Source organism: Sitophilus oryzae, unplaced genomic scaffold (genome assembly GCF_002938485.1).
Source record: "Sitophilus oryzae breed Bouriz unplaced genomic scaffold, Soryzae_2.0 scaffold_1442_pilon_pilon, whole genome shotgun sequence".
Lineage (NCBI taxonomy): Eukaryota > Metazoa > Arthropoda > Insecta > Coleoptera > Curculionidae > Sitophilus > Sitophilus oryzae.
In genome coordinates, this window is record NW_022146107.1 from 1,000,603 (window position 1) to 1,017,809 (window position 17,207).

Genomic DNA, 17,207 nt, shown 5'->3' on the forward strand with positions numbered 1-17,207 from the left:
TCGGCGAGATCCCGTCCAGCGCCACTGTTGCAGGGTGCCGTCCGGACGGCACACCTAAAGAAATACGGGAGCTACAAAACCAGCCTCGGGATTTGGGCGAGGTCCTGTCCTAGCTCCATAAATATTCGCGCCCGTGCGTTTACTGAACCACTTTAGCTGTCCCTTATGAAAAACCAATTAGTTAGAATTAGAGAGGCACGCTAAACCAGGGTAGATGTCAGGCCACCCTTATGTTGTCTAGTTTCCGGGACGTTATTCCTGACAACTACTATAGTAAACCGTGTTCCCTCTTTCGCCTGGTCGGCAACCTCTATTTATACGAAGTTTAAAACCCCTTTAGTTATTATCCCGTAATTAACTTTTCCCGAGAGGCACGTTAAACCAGAGTAGATGTCAGGCCACCCTTATGTTGTCTAGTTTCCGGGACGTTATTCCTGACAACTACTATAGTAAACCGTGTTCCCTCTTTCGCCTGGTCGGCAACCTACGCTCTCCCTTATCCCTAAAACGCGCCTAGGTGGTACAGTAACCGCTTAATAATTATAACAAGGATACGACCTACCTTCGAACACTTCGGCGGCTGGTGCTTACCTAGCACAGTACGGCGGCGATGGGCAGCTGGCAGCAGGTCACTTGGCAGGCACTCCGGACTCGACTTCACTGTTTCGCGTGCGAACACCAACTAACTCTCTAGTGCTGCTGTAGCCGAGGTACTCGACAGTGTTGCCAACCAGAAAACTACGAATATCGCTACGTCACTACACAAATTCCGCTACTCCCCGCTACGGTCGTGTCATTTCTAATTTCACTACAAATCTAGTCTATTTTGGAATTATGATTTATATAGATACCATTTGGCAATTGATTTTTTTCAATATAAAAAAAATTACAGCAAAATAAGCACTTTTATTTTGTAAACATATAAATATAAACAATAAATCACAAATAAATCCTTATCTGGAAAAATGGAAAATAAATCAAAAATATATTTTCTCTTTAAAAGATAAACATACACTTAAATTAACTAACTCTAATCGTGCTCTAATCTGAATCAGACGTGTCAGTGTCACAAACATTTTCTTTGGGGGCGGTGGACCTAGTTGCCTCATTTTTGGTTTTAAATTGGTACATGAACTGATTAAATTTTTGAAAATGGCTTTCGCTAATTGCATAACTCGTGCAGCATTTATTTTTGGTTGCTAAATCAATTTTTACTCTGAGAATATCACTCAGAGTATCAGGTGAAAGGCGATTTCTTTTTTTTGACTTAACATCAGTCATTATTGAAAACACTCTTTCCACGTCCGCGTTGCCGTGAGTTAAAGTAAGGATGATCAGAGCAACTATGCTGATATTTCTAAATAAATGCTCATCGTTAAAATTTTTCATGTCCAACAAAGTTGTCCAGAACGTAATTACATCATCGCATGTTAGACTTTCTTTTTCTTCTTCAGAAAAATATATTTTTATATTATTATATTCAGTTATAGCTTTTACGGGGTCTATTTTATTTTTAAATGTGTTACAAATTTCATCAATATCATGTTTTAGATTTACATTCAGAGCATTTTGCGGTTGTACAAATGTAATATTTTTATAAAATTTATCTTTAGTAGGCAATCTTTTAAATGCTTGGGCAACGGCTACTTGATAAAATTTCAAACACTTAAGTTTAAATTGTTCGTTATCAGCTTTGATACAATCTTTGAGTAAATTCATGGTATTCAAACCCACATTAATTTCTTCCACCGGAAGCAACACATTTGGATCAAATACATTTAATAGATCAAGTTCAACCTCACTCGTATAACAGGAGGGTTTGACAAAGTTTACACATAGTATCTTCACAAATCTTCTACTCTCTACATACATTTTATCTACAAGGACTTTGGAAGACTGAAACATAGCATTAAATGAATTAAAGATCGGAAGAACGTGTTTTAAAAATAGAAGATAAGCTTTGACATAGGGATTTTGCATTTCATTAAATATCATATTGCCTACTTGATTTTTATCTTCAAAGGCAGCTACTCGGAAGACTTCTAAAAGAACATCCCACTGATCAATTAGCCTTTCAACACAATTTGATAGTGCCAACCATCTGGTTTTGCTGGGGCTTATAATTTTAAGTTGAGCTGCCCGCATAAATTGTTGAAATTCTTCTAAAACTGACTGTCTCTTTGGACTTCTAGAAAAATAATTGGAGATATTTTGCAATAATGCTTCTATATTACTTGGCAATTCTTGGCTAGCGGCAGCAGCAATTAAATGAGCCGAGTGACACACACATCCATTTACAACAATATGGTGATTTTCGTTTAAGAGATAAGTCTTAAATGATTCTTTGTTCCCCATCATGACACTGGCGTTATCAGAGCAATAACCCACAATATTATTCACGCTTAAATTAAAATCAGTCAGACATTTTTTAAACAGGGAATAGAGACCTTTTGCTGACCCCTCATCAGCCTTGATGGGAATTAAGTCTAATAATTCGGTTTTGATTTTGTTTTCATAAATATATCTAACTAAAATACACAGGTACCGATAATTGCTGATGTCTGTACTTTCATCTACAAGAATAGAAAAACTGTTATTCTTCAGTTCACCACACAATGCCTCTTTAATTGTAGATGCAAGTACGTTTTTTAAAATGCTTGTGCATTTTGTACGCCTTAATTGCATATTTTTTGCGATTTTCGAATCACTAAAACTTAATTTACAAGTGTCGGTTACATGGTCAATAGAACTAAAACTAAAATTATGAGATGCAGCTAACAAAGTAAATCTGATATCTGCTATTATTAGATTTTTATCTTGTTTAGAAGACTGAAATATTTCAGTAATTGGTCTAGTTATTTGCGTTAAGTTCATATTTTTTAAATGTTTCTGACTTTTCCCATGGCTTAACAAATCACTTCTTTTGGTCCCTAAATTCAACTGGCATACTTTACACTTAGCTTTAGCTGGATCTTCAGTTGGTAGTAGCCATCGCTTAAAAATATCTTCTTCCATCCACTTTCTGGAAAAAAGTTGTTTTCGGCTTTTCTTTTCATCTCTGGCCAGTTCGTGCCTCATTGCCCTTTTCTTTTTCGGAGTAGATGATCCGCTTTTTCCTATATCAGAATCAGATAACTCAGACATATTGCGCCCCTGAAATGAGTGCAAATTATGTAATTTTTTATTGTGGTATTTATGCATATTTAGATATGTATTCTGCTTGAATGCATGTATATATGTATAAATCATATTAGCATACCTTTTTATAATACTAAATACACGTACAACCTACATTGCTTTTGTTTTGTTTACTTTAAAAGATTTTGGGAACCACCGAGAACTAGTAAATAGCGATCAGCGCACTAGAGCCTAGAGCCCTCTACCGCTCCCGGCGCTCTCTAACACATTTTACCTGGCACGCCACAGTGCCGGTTGATTGATTGATTGATAGATGTCGCTGCCTTGTTGATTTGAGTTTTAGTTAATAATAAATAAGATTAATATATAATAAAACACATAACTTCTTCTGCTCAAAACGCGCCTAGGTGGTACAGTAACCGCTTAATAATTATAACAAGGATACGACCTACCTTCGAACACTTCGGCGGCTGGTGCTTACCTAGCACAGTACGGCGGCGATGGGCAGCTGGCAGCAGGTCACTTGGCAGGCACTCCGGACTCGACTTCACTGTTTCGCGTGCGAACACCAACTAACTCTCTAGTGCTGCTGTAGCCGAGGTACTCGACTGACGCTCCCCTCCACTCAACCTGCACTGGTAGGGAGAGCGGCGCAAACGTCTCAGTTTCTCGCACCGAACCACAGCGACCAAAACCGATCAAAACTCTCTTACAAAATGGCAATTAAATATTTAACTTATTTAATAGAAACACTAATGACATTATCATTACAATAATGAGTTAACAATAAAATACGCTGCCTGTCATTATTAAAAGAGAATCAAGTCTCTATTATTCTAGTATAATATTAACACAATATACAGGGTGTCCTAGAAATTTTATGAACTTCATTACAGTGTAATATTCCTGGAATACATCCTAGAACATACTTTAGATTTGCACTTAAACAAAATTCTTAAGTTTTTTTATTCTAAGAGCTACAGATGCTCGACGCACTATTGCCGAACCCTGTATAGTTTGAACGGAAATGCTTCATCAGCAACAAACGTACCTATATGGATGGATAATTTGTCTATTGGGTAAAGGTTTTGGATTAGGTAAATACAATTAATTGAATGGTGTTATGCAACATAAAATCAACCTACAAAATTGTGATATTTCAGATATGCACACTAATGTATAGGTCTACCATGCCGCCATCTTTTAGATGTTGAAATAATTTCTTATTAAGTATTTTTTACGCATTATCAATCCAAGCGGCTTGGTCTACCCTGCCTGTAATCATTCTAACTAAAGGTCTAACCAGGTCTTTTGTTATATTTCATGACATAAAATTGTAACAAGGTACCAAACCACTTGGCTCTGTTTTGCTAAATACAGAGTTTTAATAATAATATATTAAATTATATTTAATTTGCAACAAAGAACCAAGCGGCATGGATCTATTTTGCTGCTCACATGTACGTAATTTTTACCGCCATTTTCTGTTTTTGAGGTTATAAACTAGATGTCATTGTTTGCCTTTGGAATTTTTATACTAAATGTCTTATTTTGGCTATTTTATTTAAAAAAAAATTAAAAGTTAAGTTGTGAATTATTTGTGTTTAAAGAGAGCTGATAATTGCCCAAAAATGATTTGAAGGGGTGCTAAAATGGTTGAAATGGCAAAGCAGCAGGTATATTACTACTATCTTTGAAAATGTATTTTTCAGCCGTAATATGCTCATTTTTTCCAAAAGCAAGTGTCGTATTATAATACTAAAATTTTATTTCAGAAAGCGGTTACTGTTAGTAAAAACCAAAGTTCCTTAGCTTCGCTTTCTAAAGATAAGCAGGAAGAAAACATTTTCTACCGGAAAATTCGAATTTGGATACCGACTATTTTGATCTGCAAGACATGGATATTATCTGTCTTGATAACATTGATCCTGTAGTACTCGAAGGAAAAGTAGTAATAGTAGATAATAAAAAATGTGAGGTACATCCATGTTTTGCCGAAAATACAAGCACTCTTTTCAAAGAGAACTTAGATAAATGTAAAGAGATTGGCAAAGAAGTAAAAGCATTGGGTAATCCTGATATTGTAAACATTCTTGAGGAACAATATAATGACTATTTAACAATGATTGAACAATGAAACATATTGTTGTGAGAGAGTAATTAACTCTGATTTTGGGGATGAATCTAGCAGCGTTTTGGATATAAACCTCGATATAAACTTACATTAACATAAAGAGCAAGAAGTTAAAACATTGACTGAACTTAGTAACGTAAAAATTACGGAGGAAAAACATGCTGACTCTCCAAAAAAGATAAATGTGTTACAAAATATAGTAATTATTAGGGATAACGGAGCAACAGAAAATAAAGGGATAATCAATAATTATTATTGTTCTACTTTAGAGACAAAATTATTAAGAGGAGAATATAAAAAAACTATAATAGACAAAGAAAATACACAATCATGTGAACAACCAAACAATCATGAACCAGTATTTGGAAATTGTATTGGGATATCCAATGTAAATAATGATAAGGTAGAGTCTGATGATGGCTCTGACTATAAACCTGAATCTGATTATAATACCGAAAATTCAGACAGTGACTCAGAAACTGATGAACTACCCGATAATGGGTCTTACAAAGGACTGCCACGAAAAGGCCAGAAACGCAGATTTAATTCACAAGGCAGATTCATTAGTCATTATTCATTAAACAATATCTGCCAAAAAGTTTGCTGATTATAGAGTCTTGCCTAAATGAATTCTATAAAAATATTAAAACCGAAGATCGCCAAGAAGAGTTTATCAAATTTTGAGAACTTGCGGACTATGTGACTCAGAACGCATATATTACATCTTGTGTAAAAGAACTTTCGATTAAAAGAAGATACGTCAGAAAAGGACAGTTTAGCAGGCAATACTTCATTAAAAAGGTAGAAGTATGTAGATCCATGTTTGCAGAAACGTTTGGATTATCTACTGAACGCTTTACGGCTTTAGTAAAATTGCGTTCCAGTTCTTTCCTTGACGAAAGAGGAAAACACGACAGTCACTATTGCAGAGAATCTGTACCAGCGGAAAGGCAATACTTATCATCAGGTTTGAATTTAAAAGAATTTATGAACTCTATAAACAAGAAAATCCCGATTTTAAAGTCTCATTGGCTCAGTACAAAATAATTTTTTATGATAAGTTTAACTTGCATTTTAAGCCTCTCAAAAAAGATACATGTAACTTATACGACAACATTAATGCAAAACTACAAAATATTTGTCAGGAAGATAAAAAGATGGATTTGAAACGACAGCTTGACGAACACCAAAACCTCGCCAAGTTTGCCAGATCCAAAATGAAAGCATCGGCCACTCTTCCATATCGATGGAAGATCCAAGATAACATTGAATATCTAACTTTTGATTTACAAAAAATACTTCCATTGTCTAGACTTACCACATATGTAATATTTTATAAACGTCAGCTGTGGGTGTATAATTTGGGCATCCATGCCAGCCAAGAAAAGTAAGGGAAATTTCATGGTTTGGGTTGAAGGAGATGCAGGAAGAGGAGCACAAGAAGTCGGATCTTGTTTGTATAAATACATTTCCGTAAACATTAGCAGATATATTGAAGAATTGCGCTTGTGGTCAGATTCTTGTGGCAGCCAGAATCGCAATATAAAACTGGTATGATTAATAAACCTATTTCTATAAAATATTAGAGTTTCTAATTTTTTAGATACTTAGGTATGTTAAGGCACCTTTTGAAAGAACATCCGTCCCTCAAAAAAAATTTCCTAAACTTTCTTGTTAGTGACCATTCATATTTGCCTAATGATGCGGATTTCAGCGATATAGAGAAGGATTTAAAGTATCAACAGTCCAGTCCGACCAGTGGAAGTTAGAGCATCGCTCGCCCCCCTCCCTGTGTGCAGCCTGTGTATGTGTAGTACGACCAGTCAGTGTGTTGAGTGTACGGTCCAGTCGCCCAAATTGTTTTTGTACCTAAGGCTCCCCCAAAGGCAGTAATAGTGAGTTGGCCCGATGTAACGTCGCTATGGCGGCGTCAAGCCAGTTAGAGGAGATGATCCAATCAGACGAAGACTCCAGATCAGGAGATGAATCATCGCAGGCCTGCGATAGCTAAATAGCCATGATCCGGCAGGTAACAGAGAATTCTGCTTGAGAGATACAGACCTTGAAAGACCAGTTACAGAACTTGGAAGACCTGAACAAATCGTTCATGCAGATGTACAAAACTATGCAGAGTTCCTATACCGAGCTTCTGGAAGAAAACCGGTTGCTAAACGACAAGCAGCCAGGTACGGCAGAGAGCAGCGACCTACAGCCGACGCCATCAACGTCGGAACCCAGACCAATGGACGCTGTGGAGGCCGATTTGCCGTCCACAGTTTCGGATGGCTCGGACAACTTCACCGAGCCATCAGGAACAAAGAGGAGGAAGAGAACCAGGAGAGGTCCTCGTAAGCAAAACAAGAGGGAAGACTTTCCTCCATTGCCATCCAGCCAAGTGCAGGCTGAACCAGCAGCGCCTGGCCCGGTCCCGGCATCGCAACCAGCTACAGCCGCATCACAACCAGCTACAGCCGCACCCCTGCCAGCTACGACATCTTCAGCTACAGAGCAGGCACCCAAATCCAAAGGCAAAATCCCGCCAATAGTGTTGAGGGATAAGGCCAAGTACTCCACAGTACTAAAATTCTTCAAATCTAAAAAAATAACCGCATCGGCCGCCGACAAGAAGGAGAGTGTAACCATCTACCCGAATTCAGATACTGAATACAGAAGCATATCCCGCTCTATGGACGATAACAATATACCGTACTTTACTTTCTGCCCTCCGGAGGAACGTCACCTGAGGGTCATATTCAGAGGGGTAGTTCCGGACATCTCCATTGAAGAGTTCGAGGAGGAACTCCGGGCCCGGGGCTTCCACCCAGTGCACGTGCAGCGGTGGAAGACCAAGGAGGGGGTCCCAAAAGATGTAGTCCAGGTAGCAGTACCAAAAGAAGAAAGCCACATATACAACCTGAGAGGCATCCTGAACCTGAGACTGAGCATTTCAACAAAAAAGTCAAACGGTGTCTCGCCACAGTGTTACAACTGCCAACTCTACGGACACACCGCCAAAAGGTGCAGCGCAGCACCGGTCTGCGTGAAATGCGCGGGGCCGCACAGCTCCAGGTCTTGCGGAAAGCAACCTGCCGAGGCGGCGAAGTGCTATAACTGTGCAGGGCCACACGCAGTCAGCTTCTAGGGGTGCCCTATGCGCCCTGTCAAAAGGAACCCCCCCCCGCACCGCAGCCACAGGCAAAAAAACCGATTCCCCCGCCAACATTTGTATGGGGCACGCAAAATAACAGACAGACGCCGCCCAAAGACAGTCAGACGCCGGCCCAAGACATCACGGCGGTCATGAACGCTACAATTGCACAGTTTGTGGCGCAGTTCCAGGAAAAGATGATGGCCGCCATCTCAGCGTGTATTCCGCCAATTAATGGTTAACCACTTCCTGGTCAAGGCATCCCATAACTTCAACATGGGATGGCAAGACGCTACCAACCCGCTGATAAAGGAGATTCAAGACCTGGTGACCTGACAAGTCATGCAGCCATAGGGCTAGCACGCACACACGGAGGCATGCAGGGCCTCCACGAAGGCGGTTAGGTGACCAGCCCGAAAGACAGCGGCATCCTAGGACTTCAGACACCTGATTCCTCGGATGTCGCCCCGCAGAGGAAAGAGGTATAAAGGCCTCCGGGTCAATACAAGTATAGAAGAAGATACAAGTACAAAGTATCAGCAGCTTATCTATACACCAGATGTATATATGAGTGTTATTAGAGGTTGTAGAAAAAATAAGCTAGAAACATACAGAATGGAAAAGTGTGATTTTTTCGGAACTGCTAACTTAGAGAAAAACATTATCAATAGGAAGGTGGATACTATTGGTAACTGCTAAAACATATTGTTAAATTCTTTTGAATTCGCGGTTAATGTCAAGCAGTGAGTGCTGCGGCGACGCTATCCCTTCACTGTCGTTCGCGTCCCGCCTTCTTGGCGCACATGCGTGAGCAACCAGATAATTAAAAAGAGCGCCAGATTCAAATATTACAAATAGAATCTAACACGGCCAAACTGACATCATTCCGCTCTCGGAATGTACAAGTTCCAAAACAGAAAAAAATAAGAGACCTATGACATATTTGACAACAAAACTTTAATTTTGTATTTTTACATATGCGTTAAGATTATGCAAAAAAACATTCAAAGTAAACTTCATTACGTTTCAAAGGTTTTGGGTTGAAATTCAGCACACTCAACTGCCTCCATGCCAGTTGCTGAAATAAAGAAAGGAAGGACGTTAGGCAGACTATTTTAACGTCAATATCAGTTTACTCCTATTTATAAGAATTCATTGAATGGCACAATGGGAATATGTACTCAGTATGCACGTATTCACGATGGGCCATTTTAAAATCACAAAGTTTTTCGACTGACACGATGGAAATATTGCACAAGGCACATATTTACGATGGGTCAGTTTAAAATAACAGACTTTTTCGACTGACACGATGGAAATATTGCACAAGGCACATATTTACGATGGGTCAGTTTAAAATAACAGACTTTTTCGAGTGACACGATGGAAATATTGCACAAGGCACATATTTACGATGGGTCAGTTTAAAATTACAGAGTTTCTCGACTGACACGATGGAAATATTGCACGAGGCACATATTTACGATGGGTCAGTTTAAAATTACAGAGTTTCTCGACTGACACGATGGAAATATTGCACGAGGCACATATTTACGATGGGTCAGTTTAAAATTACAGAGTTTCTCGACTGACACGATGGAAATATTGCACGAGGCACATATTTACGATGGGTCAGTTTAAAATTACAGAGTTTCTCGACTGACACGATGGAAATATTGCAAAATATTGCACATATTTACGATGGGTCAGCTAATGAATTACTGGATAACACGATGGAAATAGTATGACATGTACATATGTATTTGCGATGGGTTATTTGCCAGTAATGAACTTAACAAAAATAATTTACATTTAGATTTAGACTGACACGATGGAAATATTGCCAGAAGCACATATTTACGATGGGTCAGCTAATTATTTACTTTTCAATCTAACACGGCCCAGAATGTTATAAAATTAAACTAAATAAAAAAAACAAAAATAGTCGGATTTCTTTATTTTTTTTATTCAGACCAATTTACAACTTACAACTGTTTAGTTCTACTAGATTCTAAAGTCTTCAGGAGTCTACTCAGATGGCCAGTGACGCAACTGGTCCTTAGAACACTTAAGGTTTGTTTACGCGCCCAACTTCCGGATTGAATATCGCTCATTAGCCAATAACTGTTTAATGACATAAAGTCCCACAAAAGTTTGTTCGGCCAAACTGACGATTTCTTCAACTTATTCTTAGCAAATTTGTTATTGTTCGCAATGTACCGCTCGATTGAAAATCATGGCGGTGTCAAGCGTTATTTTACAAAGAAACTGGCTTTCAACAAAATCAACAGGTTGCAAAGCGTTATTTTACGGAGAGTTCGCTGGATCATCATCAAATTTCTTGCAATAATTTCTACAACCTAAAAAAAATCGAAAATACTTTTTAAGTTTTCCTAATGGCTACATCCGGAGAGATAATCACAAATACTGATAATTCAATTAATCCTTTCTTTTACATAAACAGCTTGCTTTCGTTCGTAGTTTTCAATATTTTTACACATCTTTCGGAACGTCAAGTAATACTCGTAGATTAAGTCAGCGTTTCAATATCTCGAACACCGTTATTTATTCTCGTGTTTTTTTTTATAGTACTTATATATATATATAGTATTATTATATATATATATATTATTATATATAGTTATTTATCGGTGAAATTAATACCTCTATAACACGTACTTTTTCTAAACTTCCTGTGATGCCGCCTTTTTACAAAAGCTGTCGATTAAGAGTAATAAAAATTCCAAACTCTCATGTCATGCGGTACTTAAAAAGGTACCTACACTGTATGTTTTTAGTAACAATACATTGTAAGCATTGATCATAATACTTCTTAACAAATTGATCCATGAGTTAAAATAAAAATAATGGTTTAATTCACAAAAGATCTTTTTTTCAGTTGTAACGTAACACTGCTTGTCGGAAAACAATCTTAATAAATCAAAACGGCTGCCTTTCGACACAAAAACTTTTATATAAAAAGAAGTTGGCCACATTTTTTTTTCTAAAAATAATATTATTTTAACAAAAATGATCGTTAGCTTATTTGTCCTAAGTTTATTTTCATATATCTTAAGTTTCTGTTTCGGTGTCATATTTCTGTATTTTTTTAACCAGTTACCAGTAGGCCATGTTGACAAACATTTTCAATTCGATTTCATCCGGAATAGTCGGCCCCGTTGAAAAATAACACCATTTCGGTATTCAATACTAAGATTGTTAACTCATCAATACTCATAAGGTTGAAATCGCTACACAAAAGAAAAGAGTAAAAAAAAATACCTGACTTCGTAAAATACTGACAAAGCACCGAATATTATAAACAGTCGCCAAGGTCTCATGATTGATGTTTAGACACTTCATTAGACTTGCGTTGAGAAAAATATGGAACAACATTTAACTGATAAGTTTCTGAGAACTGAAATTCGATAGCTCTGGAATCGACTTATTGGCTTCGCTTTATCAAATGCCCAGCCTTTCTTGGTACTTTTCTTCAATCTTTAGTACAAATAAATTTATCATAACTTTTAATTAGTTTTGTAATACAATTTATACCAGAAAATACCGGGGATATGTTTTTTTATAGTTAAAAAGGTTAAAACCACGCGAAATGGAAATGTGGTATCTGTCGTTATTTAAAATAAATCCAATTTATGCTATATATTCGACATCTTAAAAATTCTGTACATTATTTTAGCTGAACACGTAAATCTGTATTTTTTCTGTTTTAATTTAATAATTGTCTGCACCATAAATACACTGCTAAGTCGAGTACCAAGAGCCCTATAGCTACCATTACATGTTTTTCGCATTGTCAGAACCTATTACATTTATTGATGATACAAAATGATACTACAAAACTCTACTAAAACTACGGAGCTATAGATCTAAAATTCAGTTCTAAAACCTGTATCATTAGCTTGGTTTCTAAAAGAACTTTCACAGTATTAACTTCGTACTTTGATGTTATTAATATCACTTTTTAAATTGTCTAAACCTTTTCTCAATATTTTCTGAAACAACAAGAGAGCAATTTTAATTTCTCAAGTTTTATGCGTGCTTACTCAATGTTACAATGAGCACGGCAACTTTGAAAGTTAGATACATCGATCATGAGCTTACCCTGAATTTTTTTTTTATGGAAAAACAGCTGAAAAATTTGTTTTAAAATTTTTCCATGTTTCGTGAGTGGGTTTCCATGCAGTAAACCATCGTTTAGCATATTTAAGTAAAAAGGGGCCAATTCTACTTACGGTTTTCCGATCAGACCAACGAAATTCAGTTTCATACCAATTTATTTTTACAAACCACTCGTATAGGGGGAGTTTCCAATGCCCGCCGTCGAACATGGGCACAGATTCGATTGTAGCACGCTTGGCCATTGCTAATTTAATTAGCATAAAGTCACACAAAATTCACAGGCACACGAAAAGCACCCGGGTTTATTACCCCACACCTGATGTTAAATTCTTTTAAATTCGCGGTTAATGTCAAGCAGTGACTGCCGCGGCGACGCTATCCCTTCACTGTCGTTCGCGTCCCGCCTTCTTGGCGCACATGCGTGAGATTCAAATATTACAAATAGAATCTAACAATATTCTACCTGTTTCTAATATTTTTAAAACACTTTTTATATCACAGGTCAGAAGAAAATAAACTGGCTAAAAATAAAACAAATAAAATTGGAAAAGGATGACCAGATGTCACTTTATGTTAAAGAAACGTATGACGAAAACACTGATTATGATAGAATAGATATTTCAAAGAAACAGATAATAAAAAGAAGATCCGTTGTAGTTGCTACACCTGATGATGTGCTAGTCCCATTATGGCCAGAAGGCAAAACCAATATCGGAACCAAAACTAGCAGACTTGAAATCGATTTATCATCTCATTCCCAGTGATGCTCTTCATTTTTATAAGTGTCTTAAAGCAGATCGGAAAATAGAAGATGATATTGAGGGGTATAGTGGCTCTTTAGATTTTGAGATTGAAGAATGTTGAGATGCTACGTAGCTGTCTTTATCACTCATTGATTTCCTTCCTTGTTCAGATTCGATTTTAGGGTTGGTTCTGTGTTGCCTAACACCATTCAATTATTATCTGTACGAATCCCGCCTGAGTCCCAAATGCGGAACTGCTAAATATTCCGTGATGGTGGAATATTTCATTTACACACGCATCTATGTCAACTAAAGTAAAATTATATTTTAGCACAATGCCAATTTTTTTTATAATAAAAAAAAGACTGCCACTTTTTGTCGGGGCCTGAATCTTAATGGGTTTCCCGTGCAGTGCCCCTTTACAATGGGGGGATATTCTCCTTTTTGTTAGATATGGCATTAACATATCCAATAGATTGGTGAATGGCTTCACTGACCATTGGCCTTCATGGAAAGAAAATAAGCTTTATAAAATCCTTTGTGGCCCTTTTTTATTTATCACTTTTTTTATTTCCGTGATTAACACAGACGCTTTTTACGCCGATTTTGTCTAGAAAGGCAGTATCAAAAGATAACTCCTACTACAAAAATACCGTCGATATCCATTTTAACATACGTGGACATGAGAAGCACAACAATTCACAGTCCTTTACAAAGATGCAACCGGTGGGGCATTGAAAATGATGACGAACATGCAAATGTGATTAGTGTTAATATGAGTGTATTACATATGTTTAAATAACGAACTTTAACAAAAAACAACAGATTTGAACATTCAGTGAAAAAGTATTAATGTTAACATTAACAATAAACAATTAAACAAACAATGTTACATTATCAATAATAATTATGCGATCGCACCTAGCCGTAAAACAAACAAGCAAAAAAATAAAATAACATACAAAACATCAGCTTAACATTAACATTAAATAAATCATTATATTAATAATAATTATTAATATTATAAAGGTGCCCGGTGGCGTAGAGGTAAAAGGTACAGGCTCTCGTCTACCAATCTCAAGGTAGTGGGTTCGATTCCAACACCCGGCATTGCATCAGCCAACTATTCTTATTAAAATAAAAATAGTTTGGGTACCTAGGTCGACTCAGCCTTAAATGAGTACTTGGGATTCACAATCCTGAGGTAATAATAGGCGGTTGAAGCGTAGTGCTAGCCACATTACCTTCCTTGTATACCGAACGGCTCTAGTATGGCAAGCTGTACCTTGCTACTCCCAAGGCGTTAAACGCTATATACGGGAGCTATTATTATATTATTATAATTATTCGATCGCACCGATCCGTAAAACAAAGGAGCAAAAAACAAAATCGGTTAAATACAAAACATCAGGTTAACATGATGACAGATAAAGAATTCTTAGGGAAAGTTACACTTTACGATATAATTTTTTGACTGTTAAAGGCAAACCCCATTTAAACACAAAACTTTTTAATACCTACTACTGTATCTAAAAGACAATTTTTTTTTAAATTACTAAATTATTAACCACGCTTCTGTTTTTCTTGGCTGTTGAGCGTCACGTCACACATTAACAGGCCCACGTTTGCGCCACAAGGCGATGCTGCAGACCACTAGGTAGACCGGACGTAAAATTTATGTTATACAACTTGTAGTCAACCTACACAAATATTATCAAAAACTTTTTTGATAGTTTTAGTTTTTAGTTTTTAACTAACATTAATCAGTTAAATAAAATAATTTAACAAAATCGTAAACCTAAAATTTGGTATGAGTTTCTTAGTTTTTAACTAACATTAATCAGTTAATTAAAATAATTTAATAAATTATTAATTATTTTTCCAACATATTTTACTTTGCAAATTTTTATAAATATTCAGAGACTCGCCAATATCGTAGTCCACCGTGTACGGCCTGTTTAACCAAACGTAGGCCGATTCCTCTTTGGCGGCATCATGACCCTGGCCGATAAAAGAGCCTTGGAGACGCTCAAAGATAGTGATCGAGAACTATCGATAGTCATACTATCAATATTATTTTTTAAAATATCGATAATTATCGATAGTACTCGATAGTTTTTTTTAATCATGCATGTACGATACAAATGGGAAAAAATGAACTGAAAATCTATTAAAACTTTTAATTGCTCGTTTATTATCTGTTATATTCAGGTTTTTATGCAAAAATATTAATTTATCAACATTCGTTGACTTGAGTTTTGATCTTCGATCCGTTATGACCTGATCGGCAGAACTGAAGCTTCTTTCACTCTCAACCGAGGTTACTGGAATGCATAAGAACTTCCTAGCACATTCATCTATTGGTGTCAACTCATTTCCACTTACCTGAAGAAGTATAAGAAAAATTAAATTAAGCAATGGCAAATAATGGACAGGTGGAGTTGCTGAAATATAAATACAACATTTATTTTGTTGTTTGTTGTTTCTCCTTTTGTTGCATACCTTCCAAAATAAAAGCGCATCAGCATCTTCAGCAGAGTTTGCCCTCTCTAAATATTGCCTTCTAGTGATAATGACATCAGCCAGTGACTGATTTTATGTTTCCCGATATGCTACTTTCAAAAAATGCAAAAAGCGAAGAGGAAGTCTGGATGTTTTTGGACACTGAAGGTTCATTTATATTTATGTTCTGACTTTGTGATTTTTGTCGTAAAGCTTCTTGCATTTATTGTTCTAAAATTACAGCGGCAGATGAAGCATTTTCTGGATTTCTAAAACCCTCTTTCTTAAATCTTGGTCAATAATTGTTCCTATTTTTGTAACATTTCTACTTTCATAAGGAAATATTCTTTTCTTCGCTGATTCTATAACCCCACTGCAAAATAATTTCCCTTCTTCTGTATCAAGTTCTGTGATAACTGCATTTAAAAAATTATAGATACCAAAAAAAAAGATCAGAGGGATTATCAAAGAAATAGTAACATAGCTGCCACCTGAAAATAATAATAACATTAAGTATCTATAAATTCTATTTCATGATTGCAATTATTATGAATGAAACAATGAAGGTTTTAAACAACTAACTCACCTGAAATTTTTTTCGTAGCCTCTTCAAAACATTTCAGAACCTTCACAACATCATTTAAAATAGATAGTTCATCTACAGAGAGAGGTTGAGGAGCTTTACGTACTTTCAGCAGTGTTCTACTGATTGCTTCATTGGTTTTAAGACTTCTTTCTATCATGTGGAAAGTACTATTCCATCTGGTTGGTACCTCCTGTATCAGCTTGTACTGTTGTTGTTTGTTATATCATCATCAATATTTTGCTCCTTTTTAAAAATTTCCATGGCAACATTGCTCGACTTAATAAATGTAACAGTATCCTTAAACCTCTTGATATTTGTCTTTAAGTCGTTAAAGTTTTCTTGCACAACAAGGTTGAGACTGTGTGCGTAGCAAGGAAGATGTCTTATTTTCAGTAGTTCACATGTTTTAATCATGTTTGCCGCGTTGTCAGTCACTATGCAACCAATTTTATTTTCGATATTCCATTCTCTGAATAAGATCTCTAAATTTTTTCTGAAGTGTGGTTCATTCCATTTGCCAAAGGTTTAGTCGAGAGATGTACTGGCTTTAATTCAAAAGCTGAATTTATGTAGTGGCATGTCACAGTTAGATACGACTCAAAAACACTAGAGGTCCATGAGTCGGAGGTTATTGCAACATATTTTAAATAAATAAATGCCTTTATTGTCAAAAAATTTTACAATTTGTAGACAAAGGTAAACTAAACAAACCTAGTAAACAAACAAACAAACAAAAGAGAATACAAAACATACAAATATCATTGTCAGTCTTATTGTTTAAAATAAACATTTATACATGTTTACAATGTCAAAGAA

The 17,207-nt window shown here is 36.3% G+C and overlaps 2 protein-coding genes across 2 annotated transcripts; both read right to left on the reverse strand.

The window, feature by feature from the left end:
* Positions 1-727: 727 nt before the first annotated feature.
* On the reverse strand, positions 728-3,490 carry LOC115877018 (protein FAM200A-like). Its single transcript, XM_030893080.1, has 2 exons — positions 3,260-3,490; positions 728-3,153 (listed from the first exon to the last, which is right to left on the reverse strand). Exon 2 carries the CDS (start codon positions 3,142-3,144, stop codon positions 1,042-1,044), a length of 2,103 nt encoding a protein of 700 aa, XP_030748940.1. The 5' UTR covers positions 3,145-3,153; positions 3,260-3,490; the 3' UTR covers positions 728-1,041.
* A 12,230-nt stretch (positions 3,491-15,720) lies between these two features.
* LOC115877232 lies at positions 15,721-16,695 on the reverse strand. Its single transcript, XM_030893390.1, has 2 exons — positions 16,392-16,695; positions 15,721-16,296 (listed from the first exon to the last, which is right to left on the reverse strand). The coding sequence occupies exons 1-2, from the start codon at positions 16,546-16,548 to the stop codon at positions 16,043-16,045; spliced, it is 411 nt and encodes a 136-aa protein (XP_030749250.1). The 5' UTR covers positions 16,549-16,695; the 3' UTR covers positions 15,721-16,042.
* Positions 16,696-17,207: the final 512 nt, after the last annotated feature.

Bases quoted from the DNA above. Each gene is read 5' to 3' on its own strand.
- LOC115877018 (XM_030893080.1), bottom strand. From the start codon at position 3,144: ATGTCTGAGTTATCTGATTCTGATATAGGAAAAAGCGGATCATCTACT.
- LOC115877232 (XM_030893390.1), bottom strand. From the start codon at position 16,548: ATGATAGAAAGAAGTCTTAAAACCAATGAAGCAATCAGTAGAACACTG. The intron at 16,297-16,391 runs GTGAGTTAGTTG...TATTATTTTCAG, and splicing joins GGCTACGAAAAAAATTTCAG to GTGGCAGCTATGTTACTATT.